General features: G+C 34.8%; 1 protein-coding gene across 3 annotated transcripts in view; it reads right to left on the bottom strand.

Moving 5' to 3' along the window:
* Positions 1-18,625, bottom strand: part of LOC142238943 (uncharacterized) — a 147,688-nt gene extending 129,063 nt beyond the window's left edge. Inside the window, exons 1-2 of one of the 3 annotated variants that reach the window (XM_075310699.1) lie at positions 18,477-18,625; positions 17,773-17,864 (exon numbers count right to left, since the gene is read on the bottom strand). In XM_075310699.1, the coding sequence (XP_075166814.1) occupies positions 17,773-17,857 (85 nt within the window). In that variant the 5' untranslated portion in view covers positions 17,858-17,864; positions 18,477-18,625. Of the gene's footprint in view, positions 1-17,772; positions 17,865-18,312 lie in introns of all 3 variants that reach the window. The other 2 variants (XM_075310697.1, XM_075310698.1) reach the window with 2 other exon arrangements.
* Between the last annotated feature and the right edge of the window lie 7,605 nt (positions 18,626-26,230).

Here is a 26,230-nt window from a genome sequence, read left to right as displayed (position 1 = left end):
TTTTTATCCAATTTGCCTGAAATTTGAAATCTAAAGGTATTCTGGGACCATTAATAGGAGTGCCGAAAATGGTGATTATCGGTCCATGTTTTGATATAGCCCCCACATAGACCGATCCCCCAATTTGATTTCTTGGGCTTCTAGAATCCGTAGTTTTTACCCAATTTGCCTGAAATTGGAAATCTAGAGGTATTTTAGGACCATAAATAGGAGGGCCTTAAATGGTGATTATGGGTCCATGTTTTGATATAGCCCCCACATCGACCGATCTCCCGATTTTACTTCTTGAGCTTCCAAATCGGCCCTCCGATTTGGGGTTTAAATAGATTCAAGAATTACAATTAAATGTGCTGAATACTGTGTGTATCCTTTCATGTTTTGGTATAGCCCTCATTACACCGAACTCCAGATTTAACTCCTAGGGTTTCTAAAAATTTTAGTTTTTATCCGATTATCCACAAATTGAAAATATACTGGCATTTTAGACCCATAACAAAGTGTATATGATTTAGTTTTATCGGTCCATTTGGTAAGGCCTCCATATAGACCGATTTCACTTATTGAGGGTATAGAAGCAGTGCGCCTTATCATGAAAATTTCATGAAACTGAATGCAAAATTCCAGATTTTACTTCTCGTAGTCATTTGAATAATTGGGATGAAAATTCACAGATTTTAGATTTCAAATCAAGGCATTATTTCACCATTTTCTTGCACTTACAAGAGATGTTCATGATTCCTCTAAAACTCAAACAAAAAACGGTTCTTATAAATTCAGAATCTGAAAAAAAATGTTTCTTATAAATTCATAGGTGGAATCTTTGCATTTATCTTCGGGAAGTGTACTGGTTGAACTGATCTGCTTGGGAAAATATCTGTCATCAAATCCCCCTGAAATTTTCAAAGGAAACTATTATATTTGATTCATGGTGGTGGGTATTTAAGATTCGGCCCGGCCGAACTTACTACAGTATATACTTGTTTTTTTATACCCTTCACCACTACTGTGGTACAGGGTATAATTAGTTTGTGTATTTGTATGTAACGCCAAGAAATAGTGGTCATAGACCCATCTTTTAGTATACCGATCGGCTTAGAATTAAATTCTGAGTCGATTTAGCGATGTCCGTCTGTCTGTCCGTCCGTCTGTCTGCATATGTAATTTTGTGCACAAAGTACAGCTCGCAATTTAAGTCCGATCGTCCTCAAATTTGGCATAGGGCCGTTTCTTGGGACAGAGGCAATCGCTATTGGTTTTGGAAAAAATCGGTTCAGATTTAGGTACACTCAAAAAAAGTGAACTCTCTATTTCACTAAAGTCATATTAACTTTATATTAGTTCATAGAATCATTATGTTTGGAAAAAGTTTATTTTAGTCAAATAATTTTTTGCGTATGTTAGTTAAATGAACTAAAAAACGGGAAAAAGTTATACACAAATAAAGCATAAAGATTTCCTAATTTCGTATTTCTTACAAAATAGTTCATTATTTCTTTAAATTTGTAAATTTTACCAAAAATGTGTCCATCATGAACTTCGTATGTCACTAAAGACATTCTTGCAATTTTGAACTCCAAGATTTCTCTTAAAACTACAAAATTTTCTTCAACTACTGAAAAATTTAGTTATGTCTAATAAATTTTCTTGAATTTGTCGAAAAATATTTACTTATTTTTGCCATATCGGAGTGATGCCAGCGCTTGTAATACCGTTTAGTTAAAATTTTCTAAAAAAGTTCCAAATTTTCTAAAATTAATCGAAAGTTATCTTTCCTGGTGGGTTCACTGTTTTTTCAGTGTATAGCTGCCATATATATTTATCCCCGATTTGGTCATAGTTAGCGTGTTTATCAACCGATTTTCTTAAAATACCGTACATCCAAATATTTTATGAATCTCGAAAATGCAAAATATCAGCCAAATCAGTTCAGATTTAGATATAGCTCCCATATATATCTTTTGTCCAATTTAGACTCATATGGCCACAGAGGCCAAAGTTTACTACCGATCTTCGTGAAATTTTGCACAGAGGGTAGAATTGACATTCTACCAATGCTTGGTAAATTTGATTGAAATCGGTTCAAATTAAGATATAGCTCCAATATATATCTTTCGTCCGATTTGAACTTATATGGCCACAAAAGCCAGAGTTTTGCCGTGATTTGCTTCAAAGTTTGCACAAGCGCTACTTTTAACGATACTAATGTATGTGCCAAATATGGTCAAAATCGATTCAGATTTATATATAGCTCCCATATATATCTTTCGTCCGATATGAACTTATATGGCCTCAAAATCCAGGGTTTTGTCGTGATTTGCTTCAAATTTCGCACAAGGAGTACTTCTAGTATCGTTAATTGTGCCAAATTTGGTTGAAATCGGTTTAGATTTAGATATGGCTCCCATATATATCTTCCATTCGATTTTCACTCATATGACCAGGGGGCCAAAGTTATACTCCCATTTACGTGAAATTTCGCATAGATAGCAAAAAATCGGTTCAGATTATATATAGCTCCCATATATACGTACACCAGAGTTGGGGAAATATGGTAGACTGTTACACATTTTCGACCCATTTTCAATGGAAGTTTCCTCCAATTAACTGTATAGCGTTAGCCGATTTAAATTTTAATTCTAGAGATTTTGTAGAAGTAAAAAAATTGTCTCCTTTATATAGCTTCCAGCAAATGTGAAATAGTTGAGATGGTAACACAAATTTTGGCCTACATAGGGGTGAAGGGTATAATATAGTCGGCTCCGCCCGACTTTAGACTTTACTTACTTGTTTTTTTTTTTTAAATTTTTGGTTAAACATTTTTTGGATACAATCAGTTATTTATGTCTTTCAGTTATGAAAGACATGAGTGCTGTCCGATTCTTTATTTAGATCAAGCACAAAGAATCTTCCTTTATAGTCATGTCCGAAGGCAGACATTTCGAAAGCTTCCAAAAACTAGGAAATGTCGTCAGCATTATTGAGACGGGATAAACCACAACCCACGACCCTTTTTATGTAAGACCCTTTGCTAATTGCATCAAATTGTGGGATTTTGGGTGGCTTCCAAATTTGCACATACTGTTTTTAGTAATAGTGCGAATGTGACATGGTCGCTGTACAAATGTAACCATGGACAGGGAATAAAATTGAGATACTTTGCAAACAAACAGTCCAATAGCCTAGGCCTAGGTCCTCGGATATTATACCGAGTCAAACCTCACTTACTATAAAATACTCGCATTTTAAAGACTGTTTTTCAATATAATTAAAATGACATCACTGTGCCTTATTATTTTCGTTTAGTTCTTTTTTTATGCGCGTATATTCTCTTTTTCTGGCTTTAGAACGATGATGATTGCCATTACCTAATAAGTTCGTTCAGATGACTTTAGATCTGATGGCTAAGTTTACTCGAGCTCTATGTTCAAGTAGTATTTACTCTGCTGTTGTTGTTGTTATTTTTTTCTCTCCGCGTTTCATTTTTTCGTACCGCTGCCGTCATAAACTCTGAATATAAACCAGCCAAAGCAAATATTTATAATCGTTCGCTTGTCCAATACTGGATAGATGACTGGATGGTGTTATGAAACAAAGAAGTGACTCAAATTGAATTGCGAGGAGGCGATGGTAGAAACGGTTGCCATTGCTAGCAATGAAGCAAAAAATAAAATAAAAAAAAATATGTGGGTTGCTTTTGAATGGTGGGATTTGTACTGACTTGTATTGGAGTTTTTTTTTGTTTTATTTGACAATCGTAGTACTCGGTCATATTTTCTGTAAAAGGAGATGAATGAACGAACCAGTCTGGTTTAAGGTAACATGATTCATGATGCTGGGAGTATTGAGCAGGAAATATTAACATGGCTTGTAGACAATGCAATGAAAGGCAGGGTATTCCTGGTGGTGGCAAATTTTAATTTTCTAAATTATTGATCTACATTCCAGAGAAGAGCAGCTTATAAAAGCTCTTGATAGTTGAGGCATTGAATGTTTAAATTGTCTTGGAAATTTATGATGAGGTCATCTCCTACACAGGAGATCCTTGGGGCTTTGTAAGATTATATGTATTTTTGTTGTTATAAAGGAATGAAGAAAAATAAATACAATGCCATTGAATATAATCTTGAACGCAGAGGGCAATAGATACAACCACAGACTCTGACAACGAATAAAATTTGTTTAGTTCAACTAACGTAGGCATAATCACAGAAACTTTCTCAAAACGTAATAATTTCATGAACTAAAATAGAGTTAAATTGGCACTACTAATTGAACTTCTTGTCGACGCTAAATGTAACCGTGTCAAATTCCACGCTCCAAAATTTAAACAAAAAAACGAAGATTTCTATGGCTCTGTGTAACTCGCATGTTAGCAATTTTATTTTCGTATTTAAGACCTACATATATCGTTCTTGATAATTTGTCGAATTTGTTGTCTTGTTATACTCAGACCCAACTCAATATTTTGTTCTCTGCCAAGTTGAGGAATATGTCACTTTGTTCATTGGCCATGGGTTCAAATGTCTCCGCTGCGCCCAACGCATTCATTTCCACGATTTCTTAAACAATTTGCTAATCATATTCACAGAAAAAAATATATTTTTTCCCGTTTCAATTAAAAAATTTGTTGAAATTAAATTTTTAATCTACTATATAAAAATAAGTGGGGTTTTCCTTCCTGACGCAATAACTCCAGGACGCACGAACCGATTTCCACGTTCGTTGGAATAGTCTCGGGCACTGTGAGGCTTATAGCAAAGAAAATTCGAGAAAGGTTTCAACGGAAAAGCAGGAAAATCTTATTTATATTCAGCGCCATCTCTAATGCAACTCCAGAACGCACGAACCGATTTCCACGGTTTTGCATTCGTTGAAAAGGTCTCGGGCCCTGTGAGGTTTATAGTAAAGAAAATTCAAGAAAGGTTTCAACGGAAAAGCGGGAAAATGTTTTTTTACATACAATGCACATTACAAAAGTTTATAATTTAAATTCATTGCAGTTGCTTTTGTTATAAAATATTTTTTTTTTCACATGAACAATGTTCGGAGGACATAGAGGGTAATCATGTGGTGAAAATAGGGTACCTCATTTTTGATATCTGATGGGGTAGGGGGACATCCCCCTTGCCCGAGTTTTTCAAAATTGGTCTAAATTTGGGAAGAATAATTCTCGTATGTAAATTTCATAAGAAATTAACATAAAAGAACCAAATTGAATCGTCTCACCCGGCCAGATCGTGCTAATGACTATGGAAATGTGTAGTGGCCAACACTGAAACATATATGTATAGCCAGGCTTGCGGGATGGGTATCTGGCATTTTCTTTTCAGTAAATGATTTGGACATTGAACCAGCCTGCATTGATATCAGGCTAACATAAAAATAGTTCTCCGATTTGGTTGAAATTTCAAAAGGAGGTTATGGGTGATGTCTAGACAAAGACCCGCTACTTAATTTTTCGATATTTGTTCGCGGAGGTTGACCACCTCTTTATACTACTTTTGTTTAAAGTACAGTAAAAAAACAAAAATTCTCTGATTTACTTGATATTTACATCGGGCAAGGGGGAGGTCCCCTTTGAATATTGGAACAAAATTATCCGATTTGCTTGAAATTTTCAGGGAAGGCTGAAGGGGGCGTCTAGGCAACGAACAGCTACTTTATTTTTCGATATTTGGTCGAAGAGGGGGCCTCCCCTTTGTCCGACCTTTTTTAAAGTACAATGAAAAAATTAAATTTGTCGACTTACTGAAATTTTACGGAGAACTTGGGGGAGATTATGAAACTTATATGACGTACATGATTTTTAAATATTTGGTCGGGGAAAAATAAAAGGACACAGGGAGACCTCCCTTTTCCTCAAGTACGTACCACCAAACAATTAAACCACGCTTGAAATTCACAGGAAATGTAGAAGATTGTCCAACGATTTGAATTTATAACAATTAAAAAACAAAAAATTGGTTGAAAGGGAAACACCCCTACCCGACGTTTGTTATGCCGTTTCGTTTTACATCTGCATAACAGCCCTATTTCTGTATTTAAACGAAAAAGCAAGTAGTCCAACTTTTTTTGAAATGTACGGGGCACGTGTATGGAAACCATGAAGTGAATAATCAGTACTTCTGTTTTTGTGCCAGACTTCCACTGACCCTACTCTTTAAAAGAGTTCAAATCTTTTCGAATTTGTTTTCAGATGGTTGACTAAGTTAACGAAAATATGCTTCGGGAGGCGAAGCGAAGCGGGCCGGGTTACGCTAGTAGAATATATATATTTTAATTTTCAAATAAAATATATACTGTTTCTGTGCTGTAATCACAAATTGCTAATCATTATCGCCCAAACTGTTTCTCCAGGGTGTTTTCCCAGAAAGTCATCTGCAACCTGAATATAATTGTAAACTCATCTGAATATAATTGTAAACTTCGACTGTTAGGGTCTTAAGCTTGAAAATAATTCAGAATTTCTTAAAATTATTTGTATGTAAATTTTACCATCCTGAACTTCATATGGCGCTAAACACATTTTTGCAATTTTGAACTCCAAATTTTCCTTCACACTACGAAATTTCTTTTTTAGAAGTAAAAAAAAAAAGATATTAATGTCTACACCCAGAGAAGGAATATGATCACCTCAAATATGTTTTAAGAGCAAAATGTTATCTTTGGGTGGTGACCATGTAACATGGTTTTCGCAACCATGTTATTTTCTCGGAAATCATGAATCTGATTTCGGCAAGCAGGTTATAGTTGACGGTCACCATGGACATAGTCACCATACAAAAATAACATTTTGCTCTTGAAACATGTTTGAGGTGATCATATTCCTTCTCTGCGTGTAATAAATGTTCATATATTTGTCTAAAAACATTTATTTATTTTTGTGAAATTGGTTTGACTTCTGCGTTTGTAATACAGTTTAGGGTAAAATGTTCTAAAAATAACGTATTTTTTCTAAAATTAACCAACTAGTACACTAACAAAAAAAAAAGTTTTCTAGAATCGAAAGATTTTGACCTTCCTTTAAAGATTTTTGTATTGATTCTGAGCCAAAGATGCGGACTCTTTAAAATAAAGAAATTTTTAGGGACCTATGTAGCTTTAATTCTAGGATCAATAATATTAAAATTAGGATACGGTTCTCATTTATGGAAATTTCATTTTCTTTTTGTAATATATTAATAAAGCTATTCACGCACAAGCAAATGCCACTTTAAAAATCCAAATTATACCAGATACTTCAAAGTAAAAAATGGTTTCTTAATTCCAAAAAAAATTTAGACCAAAGATGCAAAATCCTCAAAATAAGTCTTAGCCTATATATGAAGCGTTTTTATCTTAAATCCAAAGATTCAATATTTCAGTCAGTTTAAGGAAGATTTCTATAAATCAAAAATGGCTTTATTTATTTTAACTAAAATAGGCCATAGTTCAACGACATACGATTCAGATTTTCAAAACGAACATTTAATAAAAAGAAATATGTGAAGTAAAGAGTATAAACTTTCTTTTAATTAAAATTTCATTATTTTAATGAAATTTGTCCTTAAAATAAATTGCGAATTCTAAAATTGCGCTTGCGTAATTTTGACAAAAAGTACATTTCTTTTGTTCAGCGTAGGTTTACTATTTTGTGAGTGTAGTGTTCCAAGGTCTCATCATCCACAAAACAACACCTACATCCATCATCCTCTGATATTCCTGTTCAGCACAGATGTACTACCAATTATAGGTGCCCTGCCATTATTCCCAATCTCGTTCAACTATCCTTGAGTAGTTCTTCAGTGTTTTTCTTATCTTGGTTGCCCCATAGTATTTTCGGCATCCGACCATTGCATTGATCCACATCGCTTAATGTGTCTGCCGTGTCCATTGATCCAAGTCGGTCCGCGTTGCCTCTATTTCCATTGCGTCTCTAAGTTCAGTTCCTTATATGTCCTAGCTCTTATCGCCAGTTCATTTGCTTTTACATTTCCTCTTATTCCGGTATGTCCCGGCATCCGGCATATGATACAGATCCTGTTGTATTCCGTGTATTCGTTGATCATGATTTTGCATTTCAATAAGATTCGCTTGTCATCGTGAACTGTTGCGGCTTCCGCAATTTCACCCACAGTCTCCCCTATCATTCTTTGATGTTTCGTCATGTGTTTCCATCCATTCCCCCAACATATTAAAATTTAACATTTTTCTTTGATTTCGTCCGAATTTAACTCACCAACTATTTATAGTTATTATAAACAATGAGAACGTAATGATAAGACTAATATTTTTACCCAGGAAATGCCTCGTTTTAGTTTGGAAACAAAATGAAGTCACAAGAGCCATATGTGGCAAATTGGTTAGTAGTTTGTAATCCAATTTGATCATGCCAATTTGGGAGATTTTAAAATAGCACTTTATTCTTTGCCAAGTGTGCCGTTTCTTCGTCAATTTATTCTTTAATGACTTGGCAAAAACTGGGAAAACTTGGCTGGTGAGTTTTGATGCCCTCAGCTTACTCCATAGGACAACCATTGGTGTCGGCAAATGTAAAACTCCCTTAATTGAGTAAAGTTGGCTTCAAGCCTGTCTAAGTTATTCATTTTAGACTGATAAACTAATGTCTCTAGAAGAAAAGTGATTGACGAAAACGGGTCATATTTGATTCAATAAATCTCATTGTAAATATGAAAAATGTAATTAAGTTTGATTGGATATTTTAAGAAATAAAACAGATTTGCTTTAATTTACACAATGGAGGTTTAATATCTACTAGTTTGGCATTTTATTGGCCTCACCCTACTTCATCACTTTCTTTTTATCAACTTACTGTTTAATTGCCAAACCCGTTACTTCGATTTCTTCTAAATGCTAATTGCATTGAGAGTTTTCAGTTTAATTGAAAATGTTTTTGTTTTTTTTTAGATCCCAACAAGTTTTTTTATCAAAAGAACATTAACATTATCACAAACATTTTGCTGTATAAATGAATTTAACTCAACTAAGCCACTAACAGGCTGGGACATGTTGAGATTTTGTTTTACTGTAAATCAAGTCTACAATGGTAACAAGCCAAGAGAAAAACTATAAAAATGCTTTAACTAATTATAATGTTCGAAACACGTTAAACAAAAAATAGTGAAGAGAGTACGGTTATAGAAACTGCTCAAAATAACAAAATAGAAATTCAGATATCAACAACTACTTTAGTGGCAGCAGCAGCAGCAGCAACAACAGTAACAACACCAAATGGCCATCATCTACAACTACAACATTCAACATTGAAGAACATTTGCATAATACTTTGGAAACAGTTAAATGCTCTTCATGCATGTCTGGATTTCATGCAGTTACTCCAGTAAGTTTGTACTCGAATGTTGGCTTGAATATTCGTCTATGAATGTGGTCAATCCGATGATATTGCCAAGTAAGTGTAAATATATGTGTGTGAATGTATGAATGTATTGGTTGTGTTGCCAATTTCTATAAAAAAAATCTCAACAACACTTTATCACTATGTGAAGTTAATTCAAATAAAACTAAATTGTTTGTATCGAAATAGCGTTAATAGGAAAATTACAGACAATATGTACCGACAAATTAATACCATTCTTCATTTGCCCTATGATTTGAATGCATGAATGCTGAAATTCAATTATCTCAAACAATTACAAAATTAAAATCAAGAATTTTTTAAATTGTTATTTTTTTCTCGTTCTTGTGAAAAATTTGATTTAGAAGTATATGAAAGACAAAATGGAAACATGGAACATACTGGCGGTGCACATTGGGTTGAAATCCCAAAAACGGGTATTAATTAAAAAAAATTAATTTAATCTATTTTTAAAAGTTAAAACTCTATTTGTGAATACTACTATGACCGGTGAAAATAACAACTTTGAATAAAATATTTTTCTTGCTAAGGTATCTTAGAAATGTGTCAAATTACATATTTTAGGTACGCGTTTTTTTTTTGGGACAAACCCAGCAAAAACTCCTATTACCGGGTATGAGTACAACTATGCCTGCGCCAAATTGGTAACAACTTCCTCGTACATATATCAGTAGTAATACTTTTACACGGGCATGACAAGCATACCAGCAGTCGAAAAATAAGTACTTCTTCGCAAGCATACCAGCTCTCCAAAAATAATATCTGTACCATAAAGATACCCAAAAAGTGCGAACTCACCCCTGTTGTTTTGTTATCTAACACACTATACCACGCTCCACGACATGGATCTATTCAATGATGTTATTTTATAATATAAATTATGTACAATACAACTTTAGAAAAAAAGGTATATTTTATTGGCAATTTTTTTCTGAAATGTAATTTGGTATTACTTTTTGCTACTATTAACGGTGCCCACTGTAGAGCCGAACCCGGACCTCAAGATATGATTTTGATTACCGGTATTAATAGAAAGAATCACTTTTTGCTTACGCAGGTAAGTTATTATTTTTAAATCCCAGGTAATACTGCAAGTAGTAACTTTTTGATTACCGGTATTACTGAAAGAATCACTAGTGCTTACCCAGTTTTTGCTGGGAAGTGGAGTAATGGTTAGAATCCCCTTATTTATCATAAAACATAATTTGCTGGTTTTTACGCTAACACAAATACAAAAATTAATATTTGGTTTCGGAGGAAAATATTTTTCTTAATATGCTTGGCTATGAATCCAACACTTCATAGGTTTGTTATATACAGTGCTGTTCAAAACATTTGCAGCTAGCCCTACCATGAACTTAATCTAGGTATATCTCCCATAATTATATCATAAATAATAATTTATTGTTTAGTTTCCACTTAAAAAATAATCTTTATGGAGTGGTATTTCGAAATTTTTATTTGGAGAATGAATTGACTGTTATAAAATATTTATATTTCCCGAAAGGTAAAGAATCGTATGATTCGACCTGTTCAAAATATAGCTAGCGCCCTTTAGGTTAGGTTAGGTTAGGTGGCAGCCCGATGTATCAGGCTCACTTAGACTATTCAGTCCATTGTGATACCACAGTGGTGAACTTCTCTCTTATCACTGAGTGCTGCCCGATTCCATGTTAAGCTCAATAACAAGGGACCTCCTTTTTATAGCCGAGTGCGAACGGCGTTCCAAATAGCACTGAAACCACTTAGAGAAGCTTTGAAACCCTCAGAAATGTCACCAGCATTACTGAGGTAGGATAATCCACTCATGAAAAACTTTTAGGTGTTCGGTCGAAGCAGGAATCGAACCCACGACCTTGTGTATGCAAGGCGGTCATGTTAACCATTGCGGCGGCTCCCTTTAATACTTTCTTCTTTAAGGGCATTTTTAAGGACTTATAAGAGGATAGGTTAAACGTAAAAATGGTACTATAGGAATATCGTTAAGTTCATTGCCTAATTTAACCATAAAATGATCGCCATAGTCCTTTATGCTCTATTTTTATAATAATTCGATAAAATGGCCGGCAATAAGTATAATCAAAATATTAAAAAGCAAAATATCGATGATTTTAAATTTGGGGTATCACAAAAATGAATTTCCGAAGGGTACATTGTCCACAAATCAGCTGCGCCTCGAGTTATAAACAGAGGATACACCAAAACTGTGCACAGAGGTAGAAGAAACCCTAAGACTACGCCAAAAGAAGATCCCATAATCTAAAGAACTATGCACCAATTCACACAAATATCATCTAAAGGAGTAAACAATTAACCCTCTATTTAATAAGGGAGCTGTTTAAAGGGTGATACGGTCAAAAAGACGACGAATCGTACGTCAAAGCCGACTACAAGCAGCTTCCGGGACAGGAGTTTTATACGGCAAAATGAAGGGGAAAGGTAGCAGATATTTTCAAGCACATAAAACTGTCAAAGTTTGCAAAGAAATATCTGGTTTGGCAAGCCATCTGTACCTGTGGCTTGAAAAGCAGCATTTTCATAGCTTCCGGGACTGTCAACCAAGAAATTTACGTGAAAGAGTGTTTGAATAAACGTCTGCTGCCTTTCCTGAAGAAACACGGTTGTTCCATACTGTTTTGGCCGGATTTGGCATCTTGCCATTACGGTAAAAAGGCCATGGAGTGGTACGCCGCCAACAACGTGCAGGTGGTTCCCAAGGACAAGAACCCTCCCAACACGCCAGAGCTCCACCCAGTTGAGAAATACTGGGCTATTGTCAAGCGGAACCTAAAGAAGACCAAAAAACTGCTAAGGACGAGCAGCAGTTCAAGGCTAACTGGCTTTATGCGGCGAAGAAGGTGGACAAGGTGGCTGTACAAAATCTGATGGCAGGTGTCAAGCGTGAGGCCCGGCAAGCCTAAATGATAATTTTTCCTGAATTTTATACTAATTGAACTTGAAAAAGAAATTTAATTTGATTTTTTAAATAAACGATTTCACCGGTTTACAGGCGTTTTTCCTTGACCAAATTTTGACCGTATCACCCTTTAGTAAAGCACACCTTAAGACAACAAAAATGGGCAAAATAAAAAGAAAACTTATTTAAAACTATTCAAGAGGCTTTGCAGCATATATTGAATTTTACGGTATAAAATTTTCTTGCTTAGCTCTCTTGCTTTTGTGTCGTTAACATTGAAAATTTAATCAGCTGGCAAAAAAATTGGGACATTCGAGGGTTAAATTAAACTCCATATATGTCACCCATAGCAATCAGATGTAGAGCTTTAGAAGTCGTTGTGCGATTATACAAAAATGTTAAAAACCACATATTTCCAAGAAAAATAGGTTAGCGGGCCTTTAATTTTCACAAAATACCTTAAATTGGCCTGAGGATCAGTGGAAATATGTTATATTTTCCTACGACTCAAAGTTTAAGATGCATGGATCGGATGGTGGCAATTTAGCATGAAGGATGAAAGAAAAGTCTTAATTCAAGAAATACAAAAGGTTCCGTCAATGCTAGTGGGGACAGTATTATGGCATGGGGGTGTTTTTCTGGACAAGTTATTGTCCCGATTTATAGAGTCGAGAGTAGTATGCTGTCGGAAGACTACAAAATCATTTTGTCCCATGTGATATTGCCATAAGCATTCCGGGAAATGCCGTTTGCATGGATTATTCAGCGCGATCATGACCTCGGTCGCTTGTCAGCCGTTGCACTGAATTTGCTTCACTTCTTAAGGTGTGATCCGAATTTAGTGTTTTGGATGTAAATTAAAAAATTTGTGATATTTTGCCAAATAAATAATTTTTTATACTTTTTTGATGATTTTTAATGCATTCTAACCTTTGGTCGAAACTTTCGACCTCAAATATTTCCAAAAATTCGCAATTTTTCTAGAACGGATTTAGCATTTTTTTACAAAATTTAAATAATTTATACCATTTTATTATTCCTTACACTGTTTTTAACCTATTTGAAACAAAAAAAAAGTTACAATTACCCTTTAAAAATATGGAAAAATCGAGTTATAAAAAATAAAATTAAAAGAACTTGCTTAGTAGTTAAAATAAAGAACATTTTTGGAGTACATTTTTGGAAGTGATTTTAAAGTTGTGCCCTTAGAAGTACTTCCATTTTTTTTTGGTAGTATGTGATGTGCTAAAACGGATGGAATTTGAAGAAGTGATTAACGATTTTACATTACCACAATGTCTAAGTGAGCCTGAAACTTAATCGGGCTTTAACCACTTTAACCTGACCTAACGATTTTGCCTGTCTCAAATCTGGAAGGGTTCCTCTTCAAACGGCATAACGTAGGCAGCAACCCTGATCCCAGTCTCCCTAACGCCAACTTCTGATGTCCATCAGAAAAGATGATTGAGTCGTTAAAAGTCGTAAAAGAAGTAAGTAGTTTAAAGTTATTCTGCTTTGTCGCGTATTCTAATCCATTTTGTTTTATCGTTACAGTTGCCGGTTTAATGTACCATCAACTATCGATCGATTATTATTTCAAAATCTTATACCCTCCACCATAGGATGGGGGGTATATTGACTTTGTCATTCCGTTTGTACCACATCGAAATATTGCTCTAAGACCCCATAAAGTATATATATTCTGGGTCGTGGTGAAATTCTGAGTCGATCTGAGCATGTCCGTCCGTCCGTCTGTTGAAATCACGCTAACTTCCGAACGAAACAAGCCATCGACTTGAAACTTGTCACAAGTAGTTGTTATTGGTGTAGGTCGGATGATATTGCAAATGGGCCATATCGGTCCACTTTTACGTATAGCCCCCATATAAACCGACCCCCAAATTTGGCTTGCAAATCCTCTTCTCTCCGGCTGAAATTTTGTACATGGTGTTAGTATATGGTATCTAACAACCATGCAAAAATTGGTCCACATCGGTCCATAATTAGGCATAGCCCCCATATAAACCGATCCCCCGATTTGGCTTGCGGAGCCTCTAAGAGAAACAAATTTCATCCGATCCGGCTGAAATTTGGTACATGGTGCAAGCATATGGTCTCTAATGGCCATGAAAAAATTGGTCAACATCGGTCCATAATTATATATAGCCGCCATATAAACCGATCACCAGATTTGACCTCCGGAGCCTCTTGGAAGACCAAAATGCATCTGATTCAGTTCAAAATAGGTACGTGGTGTTAATATATGCCCCAAACACCCATACAAAATTTGGTCGAAATCGGTCCATAATTATATATAGCCCCCATATAAACCGATCCCCCGATTTGGCCTCCGGAGCCTCTAAGAGAAGCAAATTTCATCCGATCCGGCTGAAATTTGGTACATGGTGTTAGTATATGGCCTCAAATACCCATGCAAAAATTGGTTCACATCGGTCCATAATTTTATATAGCCCCCATATAAACCGATCAGCAGATTTGACCTCCGGTGCCTTATGGAGAAGCAAAATTCATCCGATCTGGTTGAAATTTGGTACGTGGTGGTAGTATATGATATTTAAAAACCATGCCAAAAGTGGTCCATATCAGTCCATAATCATATATAGCCCCCATATAAACCGATCCCGAGATTTGGTTTTGGAGCCTCTTGGAGGAGCAAATTTCATCCGTGTCAGTTGAAATTTGGTACATTGTGCTAGTAGATGGCCGTTAACAACCATGCCTAGCTAGGTCCTTATCGGTCTATAGTTATATATAGCCCTCAGATAAATCGATCCCCAATCACACAAAAATTGGTCCATATCAAGTTCATAATTGTATATAGCCCCCATATAAGCGACCCCCATATTTCAATTCTGGCTCCCTACGTACCGTGCAAAAACTCCATATCGATTCGTAATTATTTGTAGACTTACCTACACGGTTGAAAAAGACTGTTTTTCATATGTTTGGCTATAAACATTATATGTTTGGAACACAAATTTTTAAACACAATATTTTTGAGTGCAAGCATATAATGTTCATAAACTAGCATAACATGTTTGGGGCATATATGTTAATATGTTAGAACATATTATGTTTGGGACATAAAATGTTTGTAAATATAATATGCTTGAATGCAAACATATATTAATTTAGAAATAGCCTATAAACATATATGTGTTTAGTAGCTTGGAGCGCTATATAACAGGGAGCGATATTGAATTAAGTTGGTGGTTGTTGCTTGTTATTACAAAATTAACATTTTATTTTTCCTTGAGCAATTGATCAGCTACTTCTTTGATCCTTACAAACTGTGTGGTCCGCTGTTCGAATCCCCGTCCGGCAACAGGTAAAATTAAAATAAAAAAAATCATAAAATTGAATAATTTCTACTACAATGTTTGTATTACAGAAAAATGTGCTAAGAACTAAAAAATCTCGTGGAAGTGAGAAAGATGTCGGGGAATATACAATTGGGCAGAAACAAAATTTTGAGCATTCAGGTCGAAAACCTATGTTGTTAGCACCTATATTACCTGTTTATTTTCATAATTCATTATGATTGTAAATATATAAATAAATAAATAAAATTTTGAGCACAATATTGTTTGGGAGAATTTTTTTTAAGCATATAATATTTTTGGGTGCAAAATGCTTCCAAACATATTATATGGTCACATAATAACATATTGTTTTTTGGAAGACAACATTATTGAATTTGGATGCAAAAATACAAAATGTTTGGAACTTAGACTACCCAAACTTATATTGTTTAGACCAATATGCTTTCAAACATATTATATATTGTTAGAGATCAAACATATAAATGTTTGGGCAATACCCAAAAATGTATATGCTTGAAGCAAAATATGTTTGGGAGTATATGTTACAGAAGCTATTTTTTGTGAGGGTGTACACAACGTTTTTGTCTAATATATACCACGTATGGACTAACTCACAATTTAGAAAACGATGTTAGGAAGTTTTAAGATACCACAACCCAAGTAATTCGATTGTGGATGACAGTCTTTCGTAGAAGTTTCTACGCAATCCGTGGTGGAGGGTACATAAGATTCGGCCTGGCCGAACTTTCGGCCGTATATACTTGTTAATTCCACCTTTGCTCCTAATTTTTTGTATTTTTTGCAAAAGAATTAATAAACTGAAATTTCTTGAATTCTAATATAATTGAATTCTTACATAGATTTTTAATCACTGATCTGTGAACGCTAAGGGAGTTACGTTTTTGGCAAATATTACATTTATCAATTCGCTTAATGCGAGTAGCAATAAAAACCGTGTTTATCTACTTTTTTTTGCCAAAGTCATAAAGGCCCCATTATACTAATATGCCCGGGAGCCACTATAGTGCAATGGTTAGCATGCCCGCTTTGCATATATAAGGTCGTGGGTTCGATTCCTGCTTCGACCGAACACCAAAAATTTGTCAGCGGTGGATTATCCCACCTCAGTAATACTGGTGACATTTCTGAGGGTTTCAAAACTTCTCTAAGTGGTTTCACTGCAATGTGGAACACCGTTCGTTCTCGGCTATAAAAAAGAGGTCCCTTGTCATTGAGCTTAACATGGAATCGTGCAGCACTAAGTAATAAGAGAGAAGTTCACCAATGTGGTGTCACAATGGACTGAATAGGCTAAGTGAGTCTGATACATCGGGCTGCCACCTAACCTAACCTAACCTACTAATATGTCCAGGGCCTCTAAAAGTCAACACGCCGATATCACAAAAATAAGTACATATTTAAAAAAAAAAATCAAGAAAATTCCTATGATAAGTCCATGTAAAATTCATCACTTCTGCGTCAATTTTGCACCACTTTCGTATACAAAAAGAACTTATTCACTACTTTTTTGGCGACAATTTTTTTTTGCTGGGAATTTCAAAAAGTTCATAATCTTTCTTTTAAAAAATTTTATTTATTAAATTTAATATACTTATTGTTGATATTTGTGTCAATTTGTTAAAGTTGTATGTTTTTTGAAGAAAAGTATATTTTACTTAAATTAAACAAAAATATTTTTGATTTAAATAAGACTTTCAATTAGCCGTGGCATTGAACCCATGTGTTAAAGATAATAAAATATATTTTGTTTATTTCAGCGGCTAAAATCCCTACTTTAATATTACTTATGGCAAATGCCTAGAGTAGAGTACCAGCAAATTCATAAATAACTGAAAATTAAATGGAGAGTAACTTTAAGCCCAAAACAAGGTTGCGTTACGTACGAATGACATCATATTTCATTGAATTGAGCACATTAGCCGAGAAGAAAAGCGAATCACATCGAACGAGAGAAACAAAAAGCAAGCAACTATAATATGAAAAAAAAAAATAATAAAGCAGAATAAAAGAAGAAAATAATCAGCTGCTATTTAGCTTGTGATAAATTACCCGTATCCTGCTAAACTCCACAAAAAAAACACATAAATCTAGAGATGATTATGAAGCATAATTACCTTTGGCATATGATAATCCATTGAAGAATGTAAATCCAATTATGGAGATGTTAAAAAGCAATTTCCAAAAGTTTAAATTACACATATTTGAACTAAATTTGTAAAAAATAATAGAAAACAAAATAAAATTATACAGATAATTTTTTCGATATTATTATTACTATTTTTTATGTTGCAAAAAAACAAAAAAAAAAACTATTAAAAACCCAAGTATTTATTTTTTTTATTCAAATTTATCAACACAACACTGGTGTAAATTTTTAAGCTTTTATTTTGAACATTTTAGCATTCATTTGTTTAATTCATTCTTTTGTCTTCACTTCTTTTTTTATCGAACATCCGAATTTAATTCGGTTAAACCTCTTTTTTTCTACTGTTTGCTATTTGATTAAATGCCTTTTGTAATTTTCCAATTATTTTGTATTTATGTAGAAACAAACTATTTTTCATCAAGGAACCAGATAATTCATTCCACATTTGTTGTTTGTCAGTCTTCACTTCATTATCTTGCTTTATTTTCCACCCTGTTTCGGTTGTTACCTATAATTAACGTACATTTTTTATATTTATTTGTATTACGAGTATAGTGGTTTTCTTCACTTAGTTATATTGGACAATAGTTGTTATGTTTAATTGTTGTATTTGTTTGTTGTTGTATTACAGTTTATACCCGTTTCGTTTCAACGATAGTTTTATTGCCGTACCGCTTAAGCAGACCCCTCCGCAAGAGAAAAACACTACACGTCTTTATCGCTGAGCAGTTACACGCCAACTGAATTTCAAATTGGCCAGAAATTGTGGCAACAGGCTTAGTCAATGGGGTTTTTGTGTGTGTGTGGTAGACATCCAAGGTGATCTCTATTCACCACACTGAGAACCGAGTTTTATGAGAATCTTGGTTAGACTTCACAGCTGATCTGAAAAGAGATTGGCAGTGGTTTTATATGTTTGTTCTGATGTGGGGCTTTTAAGTTTAAACTATGGTGAGTTTCCCTAAATAAGTGAGAGCCAATGATTGGTAAGAGAGAGCATGAATACAAGAAAAAGTTTGCATATATTATTTTGTAATAGAGAGTCTGGAAAAAGTGTTGCCAAATGGAAGTTCCATATAAAAGTTGCTAAAAAATTGAATCCTTTGAACAATATTTAGAGTTTATGTCTTAAGTCTTTTGTTTAGTCATTGGCATTGCTATCTTGGAAAATTTTGTATATCATGTACATACTTCAATAGCTTCATTACTCTGAACAAATTATGTCGTAAGACTAAGGATTTCTTGTTTAAAATACATTACTCTGATATAAGATTTTTTTACTTGGGCAAAAGTTGATAAGTTCCCCCTTGAAGGCAAAATAAGGTTTACATAAAAACGCTTATGTGCTTTACAGACTATCAGTTATTCCGGACGGAATGCCGCTGTTTGTAAAGAATAGTACAGTGTGTCGGATCGATACGACTTGTTGGCGATGACTAAATAATCGGTAAATGTGTTATCGATCCCATAAACATGCAGAAGTATCGATTATGCCTACGGACTTAACTTATAATGTGCACAATATATGGGATATGTTCGACACGAGCACTGTCGTCCGGAATAACTGATAGTCTTTAAAGCGCATTAACTTCTATTATTCTTCTATTCTATTGACTTCTGTTTTGTTGCTTTAACTCATTTGAAAATGTCGCAAGTTTCGTGAACGGTTCATGAGTCTTTTAAAGTTTTTCGTGCACAATCCTGCGTGTATAAGGTATTCAGTTAGTGAATGTCTTTGATTGTGAGTTTCTAGCTTCCAGTTTCCCTTGTGAATGTGCATGAGTGTGAGTTTCTTTCACGCGCACTCCTGCTTTTGGAGTAAATTATAATCCATAAAATGTCTAAGTTATAGATAAGAATGTTCTATTCATGAAAGCAGTTTTCGATTTACATCTATATCATGAACTTCAGTTCACATAAAAGACCAAACGTTGTTGGCATTTTTTCTGCTGCTACATATGAGGGTCAAATATAAAATAGGTTTACAAATAAAAAACGTTAAAGTAATTTCTGCTTAAGTTAGGTAGTTCGTTTGCCGTCGTTGTTTTTTTGGTGATTGGGGAAATATGAATTAAAATTTTTATTTGTAAATTTTATTAACGGGTTGTTATGGATTTAGTTCCAGGTACTCATTGTACTTGTACAAGACTGCAAGACTTTGTATTTAAATTTATGGATTCTCGCGAAGTCGACAAGCTTCCAATTGAAGGCGTTTTGTCCTTAAAATATATTCGGCACACCTCTTTATGGTTCTAGAATACCTCTAGATTTTCAATTTCAGGCAAATTGGATAAAAACTACGGATTCTATAAGCCCTAGAAGTAAATCTGGAGATCGGTCTATACACACAAAATTTTTTTTTCTAATTCAATCTCGAAATTAATTGATCCAATTAATTTTTAATTGAAATGTCTTCAATCACAGAAATGAGAGTATCAATTAAAAAATTAATTGAAGGTCAATTAAAAAGTTAATTGATCCAATTAAAAAGTTAATTGATACTATTATTTTTGTGATTGGTTTTTGTTTCAATTAAAAATTTTTTGAATCAATTAAAGTTTTAATTGAATATTTTTTAAAACTCAATTAAAATTTTAATTGGAAAAATTTTCGTGAAATTTTTTTGTGTGTATGGGGGCTATATCGAAACATGGTCCGATAATTACCATTTTCGGTACATCTCTTTATGGTCCTAGAATACCTCTAGATTTTCAATTTCAGGCAAATTGGATAAAAACTACGGATTCTAGAAGCCAAATAAGTAAATCTGGAGATCGGTCTATATAGGGGCTATATCGAAACATAGTCCGATAATCATAATTTTCTGTACATCTCTTTATGGTCCTAGAATATCTCCAGATTTCCAATTTCAGACAAATTGGGTAAAAACAACGTATTCTAAAAGCCCAAGAAGTAAAATCGGGAGATCGGTTTATATGGGGGCTACATCAAAACATGGACCGGTACTCATCATATTCAACACACGTCTTTATGGTCCTAGAATACCTCTAGATTCCAAATTTCAGGCAAATTGGATAAAAACTACAGATTCTAGAAGCCCAAAAAGTAAAATCGGGAGATCGGTCTATATGGGGGCTGTATCAAAATATGGACCGATAGGCACCATTTTTGGTACACTTTTTGATGGTCCTAAAATACGTCTAGATTTCAAATTTCACGCAAATTGGATAAAATCTACAGATTTTATAAGCCCAAGACTCCAAATCGGGAGGTCGGTTTATATGGGGACTATATCAAAACTTGGACCGATATGGCCCATCTTCGAAATTGACCTGCCTGCAAACAAAGAACAAATCTGTGCCAAATTTCAGGACGATGGCGCTATTATTAAAGGCTGTAGCGTGATTACAACAGACAGACAGACGGACATGCTTATATCGTCTTAGAATTTCTCCCTGATCAAGAATATATACTTTATATAGTCGAAAATCGATATTTCGATGTGTTACTATGTTGCTGGATATAAAAACTTCATTAACTGTGCAATGTCCTCGAAGTCTTTAATCCAAAGATTCAAAATCTCCGTCAATTAAAAAAATATTTCCGTAAAACAAATTACTTGGCTTACTGCTTAAGTTATTTTATGAATTGAAAGTCAGTTAATATGCGTACTTTTTTCAAATATTTTAGAATTTATTCCACAAAAAAAATTGTCACAGACATATCAATCGAAGTATTGTCCATGACAAAAAAAAAAATGAGTCGTCCTTCGACGCGATTCGGTGCTATATGGCAGGTTGAGTGTGACATGAATGCATGAAATATTGTCGTGAGGACAAAGATTTCTTGTCCTTAATATAAGAATGCAAGTTTTGCTTAGCATAGAAGATATATATTAATAAAATCGTCTTTAAATTTGTTGACTTTTTGTGTCTTGACCAGAGAATGAAGCCGACCCATTTTTGTCGGCAGCGGCTGGTATCAAATTTGACGGCTAAGCCGATATAAATTTGCCTATTCGGTGGCGGACAATTATCCATTATAAAATAAATTTGAAGTTATCCGAATGTTAATGAGATGAGTTGTACAACCAATCTTACAATCAAATTTACATTTAATTTTTTCAGAGCTAATTTTTTGCAAAATTATTACTTATTGATTGTGGTTGGAAAATTTACGATTTTGACAAAAAATAAAACAATTACAGTTGAAGCTCGGTTTAACGAACGATATATTGTCAGTCCCTTTCGTTATTTAGAAATATTCGTTAAATCGAACGGGAATATTAAATGTTAACTTTTATTGAAAATCGTAGTTTTTTTACCAGATGAGTAAAAATTCAGAAGCATGTGGCAAAATTAAACTACGCAGGCATTTAAAAAAATATTACTTTAAATAATCCTTAAAAACTGATGAGCTTGATATACATATCTAGGTTAGGTTGAAAAGAGGATCCAAGATTCGCTGTCTCAGGAGAGCCTGTATACACCCATGAAAATACCTTCTTAGACGAATTCCCTGATTTGTTTCCAGTCCCCAGTTTCAAGATGGGCCAGGCATAACTATTATTACACTATTACTCTGCTGCTCCTGTCGGCATAGATGTACTCTCAACGCTAGATTACAGTTTCGGCCGAACACAAAGAAAGTTTTTCAGCGGTAATTTATACCTCTATGTACTTATGCTGATATTCCTGTGCATTTCATAGTTTCTCTTCAGCTATAAGAAGGAGGTTCTTTGTCATTGAGATAAATATACAATCTGGTAGCACTCATTAATAAGAGAAAAATTCACCACCTGCCCAACTGGCGATCCTACGAAAATTTGGTGCATATTACCACCTATCACAGGACTAGTACCAGTGCTCCAGTTTGTCACAGGTTTTAGATTTGCATATAATTTATTGATTTATATTCTCTATTGATTGGATCTAGACATTTACCAATGGGTCAACATATTCCAAATTTTTCCCATCCTTGTGTAATTGGGATGCGCAAAATAAGGGTTTGTCCCGGACTGGTTAATGAGGACCTGTCTAGTCCTACTAAGTTCTCCGAGGTCATGTCCTTTGGAATGAGTTCAAGCCGTGTCCTACAGTGTAAATGTACACAGTCAATGACAAACCCGTGTTAAAATGATCGGTCCCGTCCATACGTTTCGACCAGGTCTGGGACTGGTCCATTCACATCAGGGAGTAGTCCTGTACCGGATCTGGGGTATATCCATTTTCCGTAGCGAAGCTGTCTCTCTATCTAACCTAAATTTACCTAGTTATCCGGCCATTGAATTTGTGTTTCCAAACATTTGATGGAATCTAAATATCTTGGGAATGCCGTACTTTGTGGACATTTCCGAAGGACTTAAGCCACTCTCACAATCGTGAAATATTGCTGGTTTTTAGTTGTCAATTTTCTTAAGATTAAAAGCGTTTTCGTTAAATCGAACGTAAATTTTGTTCAACCGTTCGTTATTTAGAATACTCAATGTTAGGAATTTGGACGTTCGTTAAATTGGATTTTCGCTAAATGGGATATTCGTTAAACAGAGCTTCGACTGTATTAGCACAGTTTTTATACCCTCCACCATAGGATGGGGGTATATTAACTTTGTCATTCCGTTTGTAACACATCGAAATATTGCTCTAAGACCCCATAAAGTATATATATTCTGGGTCGTGGTGAAATTCTGAGTCGATCTAAGCATGTCCGTCCGTCCGTCCGTCTGTCCGTCTGTCCGGCTGTCCGTCCGTCTGTGGAAATCACGCTAACTTCCGAACGAAACTAGCTATCGACTTGTAACTTGGCACAAGTAGTTGTTATTGATGTAGGTCGGATGGTATTGAAAATGGGCCATATCGGCCCACGTTTACGTATAGCCCCCATATAAACCGATCCCCAAATTTGGCTTGCGGAGCCTTCCGGAGCAGCAAAATTCATCCGATCCGGTTGAAATTTGGTACGTGGTCTAAGTATACGGTCTCTAACAACCATGCAAAAATTGGTCCATATCGGTCCATAATTATATATAGCCCCCATATAAACCGATCCCCAGATTTGACCTCCGGAGCCTCTTGGAGGGGCAAAATTCATCCGATCCGGTTGAAATTTGGTACCTGATGTTAGTATACGGTCTCTAACAACCATGCAAAAATTGGTCCATATCGGTCCATAAATATATATAGCTCCCATATAAACCGATCACCAGATTTGACCTCCGGAGCCTCTTGGAGGAGCAAACTTCATCCGATCCGATTGAAATTTGGTACGTGGTGTTAGTATATGGTCTCTAACAACCATGCAAAAACTGGTCCATATCGGTCCATAATTATATATAGCTCCCATCTAAACCGATCCCCAGATTTGACCTCCGGAGCCTCTTGGAGGGGCAAAATTCATCCGATCCGTTTGAAATTGGGTACCTGATGTTAGTATATGCTCTCTAACAAGCGTGCAAAAATTGGTTCATATCGGTCCATAAATATATATAGCTCCCATATAAACCGATCCCCAGATTTGAACTCTGGAGACTCTTGGATGAGCAAAATTCATCCGATCCAATTAAAATTTAGTACGTGGTGTTAGTATATGGTCTCTAACAACCATGCAAAAATTGGTCCATATCGGTCCATAATTATATATAGCTCCCATATAAACCGATCCCCAGATTTGACCTACGGAGCCTCTTGGAGGAGCAAAAGTCATCCGATGCGGTTGAAATTTGGAACATTTCGTTAGTATATGGCCTCTAACAGCCATGTAAAAATTGTCAAATTTTATTACTATAGATCTCCGATCCCCAGATTTGACCTCCGGAGCCTCTTGGAGGGGCAAAATTCATCCGATCCGGTTGAAATTTGGTACCTGATGTTAGTATACGGTCTCTAACAACCATGCAAAAATTGGTCCATATCGGTCCATAAATATATATAGCTCCCATATAAACCGATCACCAGATTTGACCTCCGGAGCCTCTTGGAGGAGCAAACTTCATCCGATCCGATTGAAATTTGGTACGTGGTGTTAGTATATGGTCTCTAACAACCATGCAAAAACTGGTCCATATCGGTCCATAATTATATATAGCTCCCATATAAACTGATCCCCAGATTTGACCTCCGGAGTCTCTTGGAGGGGCAAAATTCATCCGATCCGTTTGAAATTGGGTACCTGATGTTAGTATATGCTCTCTAACAAGCGTGCAAAAATTGGTTCATATCGGTCCATAAATATATATAGCTCCCATATAAACCGATCCCCAGATTTGAACTCTGGAGACTCTTGGATGAGCAAAATCCATCCGATCCAATTAAAATTTAGTACGTGGTGTTAGTATATGGTCTCTAACAACCATGCAAAAATTGGTCCATATCGGTCCATAATTATATATAGCTCCCATATAAACCGATCCCCAGATTTGACCTCCGGAGCCTCTTGGAGGAGCAAAAGTCATCCGATGCGGTTGAAATTTGGAACATTTCGTTAGTATATGGCCTCTAACAGCCATGTAAAAATTGTCAAATTTTATTACTATAGAAAGTTTTGTCAAAATTTCATTTCTATAGAAAGTTTTGTAAAAAGTTTATTTCTATAGCAATGTTTGTCAACATTTTATTTCCATAGAAAATTTTGTCAAAATTTTATTTCTATAGAAAATTTTGTAAAAAATTTATTTCTGTAGAAAATTTTGTCAACATTTTATTTTTATAGACAATTTTGTCAACATTTTATTTCTATAGAACATTTTGTCAACATTTTATTTCTATAGAAAATTTTGTCAACATTTTATTTCAATAGAAAATTTTGTCAAAATTTTATTGCTATAGAAAATTTTGTCAACATTTTATTTCTATAGACAATTTTGTCAACATTTTATTTCTATAGAACATTTTGTCAACATTTTACTTCCATAGAAAATTTTGTCAACATTTTATTTCTATAGAAAATTTTGTCAAGTTTTTATTTATATAGAAAACGTTGTCAAAATTTTATTTCTATAGAAAATTTTGTCAAACTGAATTATATACGTATTTAATCGGCCTTTTTTTTTTTTTTGTTTAATATATACCCCTTATGGACTAACTTACAATTTAGAAGACAGTGTTAAAAAGTTTTACGATACCTTGCCATCGGCATGTGTTATCGCAACCCAAGTAATTCGATTGTGGATGACAGCCTTTAGTAGAAGTTCCTACGCAATCCATGGTGGAGGGTACATAAGATTCGGCCTGGCCGAACTTACGGCCGTATATACTTGTTTTAATTTAATTCAATATTTTTGATTACTTGCCGGCTAAATTTGAGTTGAGATGAGCCAACATATTCAGCAGCGTCGACAAAAAATAATCGGAGGCGGCTAAAATCGGCGGCGTGACTCGTCACAAAACTCAAATTTAAATTGTGCCTTAAAGGTATATTTACTTTAATTCTCTCCTTCTTTGGTTCGAAATCAATACCAAAATTATTAA

The sequence above is a fragment of the Haematobia irritans genome, chromosome 5 (assembly GCF_050003625.1).
Source record: "Haematobia irritans isolate KBUSLIRL chromosome 5, ASM5000362v1, whole genome shotgun sequence".
Classification (NCBI taxonomy): domain Eukaryota; kingdom Metazoa; phylum Arthropoda; class Insecta; order Diptera; family Muscidae; genus Haematobia; species Haematobia irritans.
Note: the sequence above shows the minus strand (reverse complement) of the source record. Positions and strands in the feature narration are given on the sequence as shown.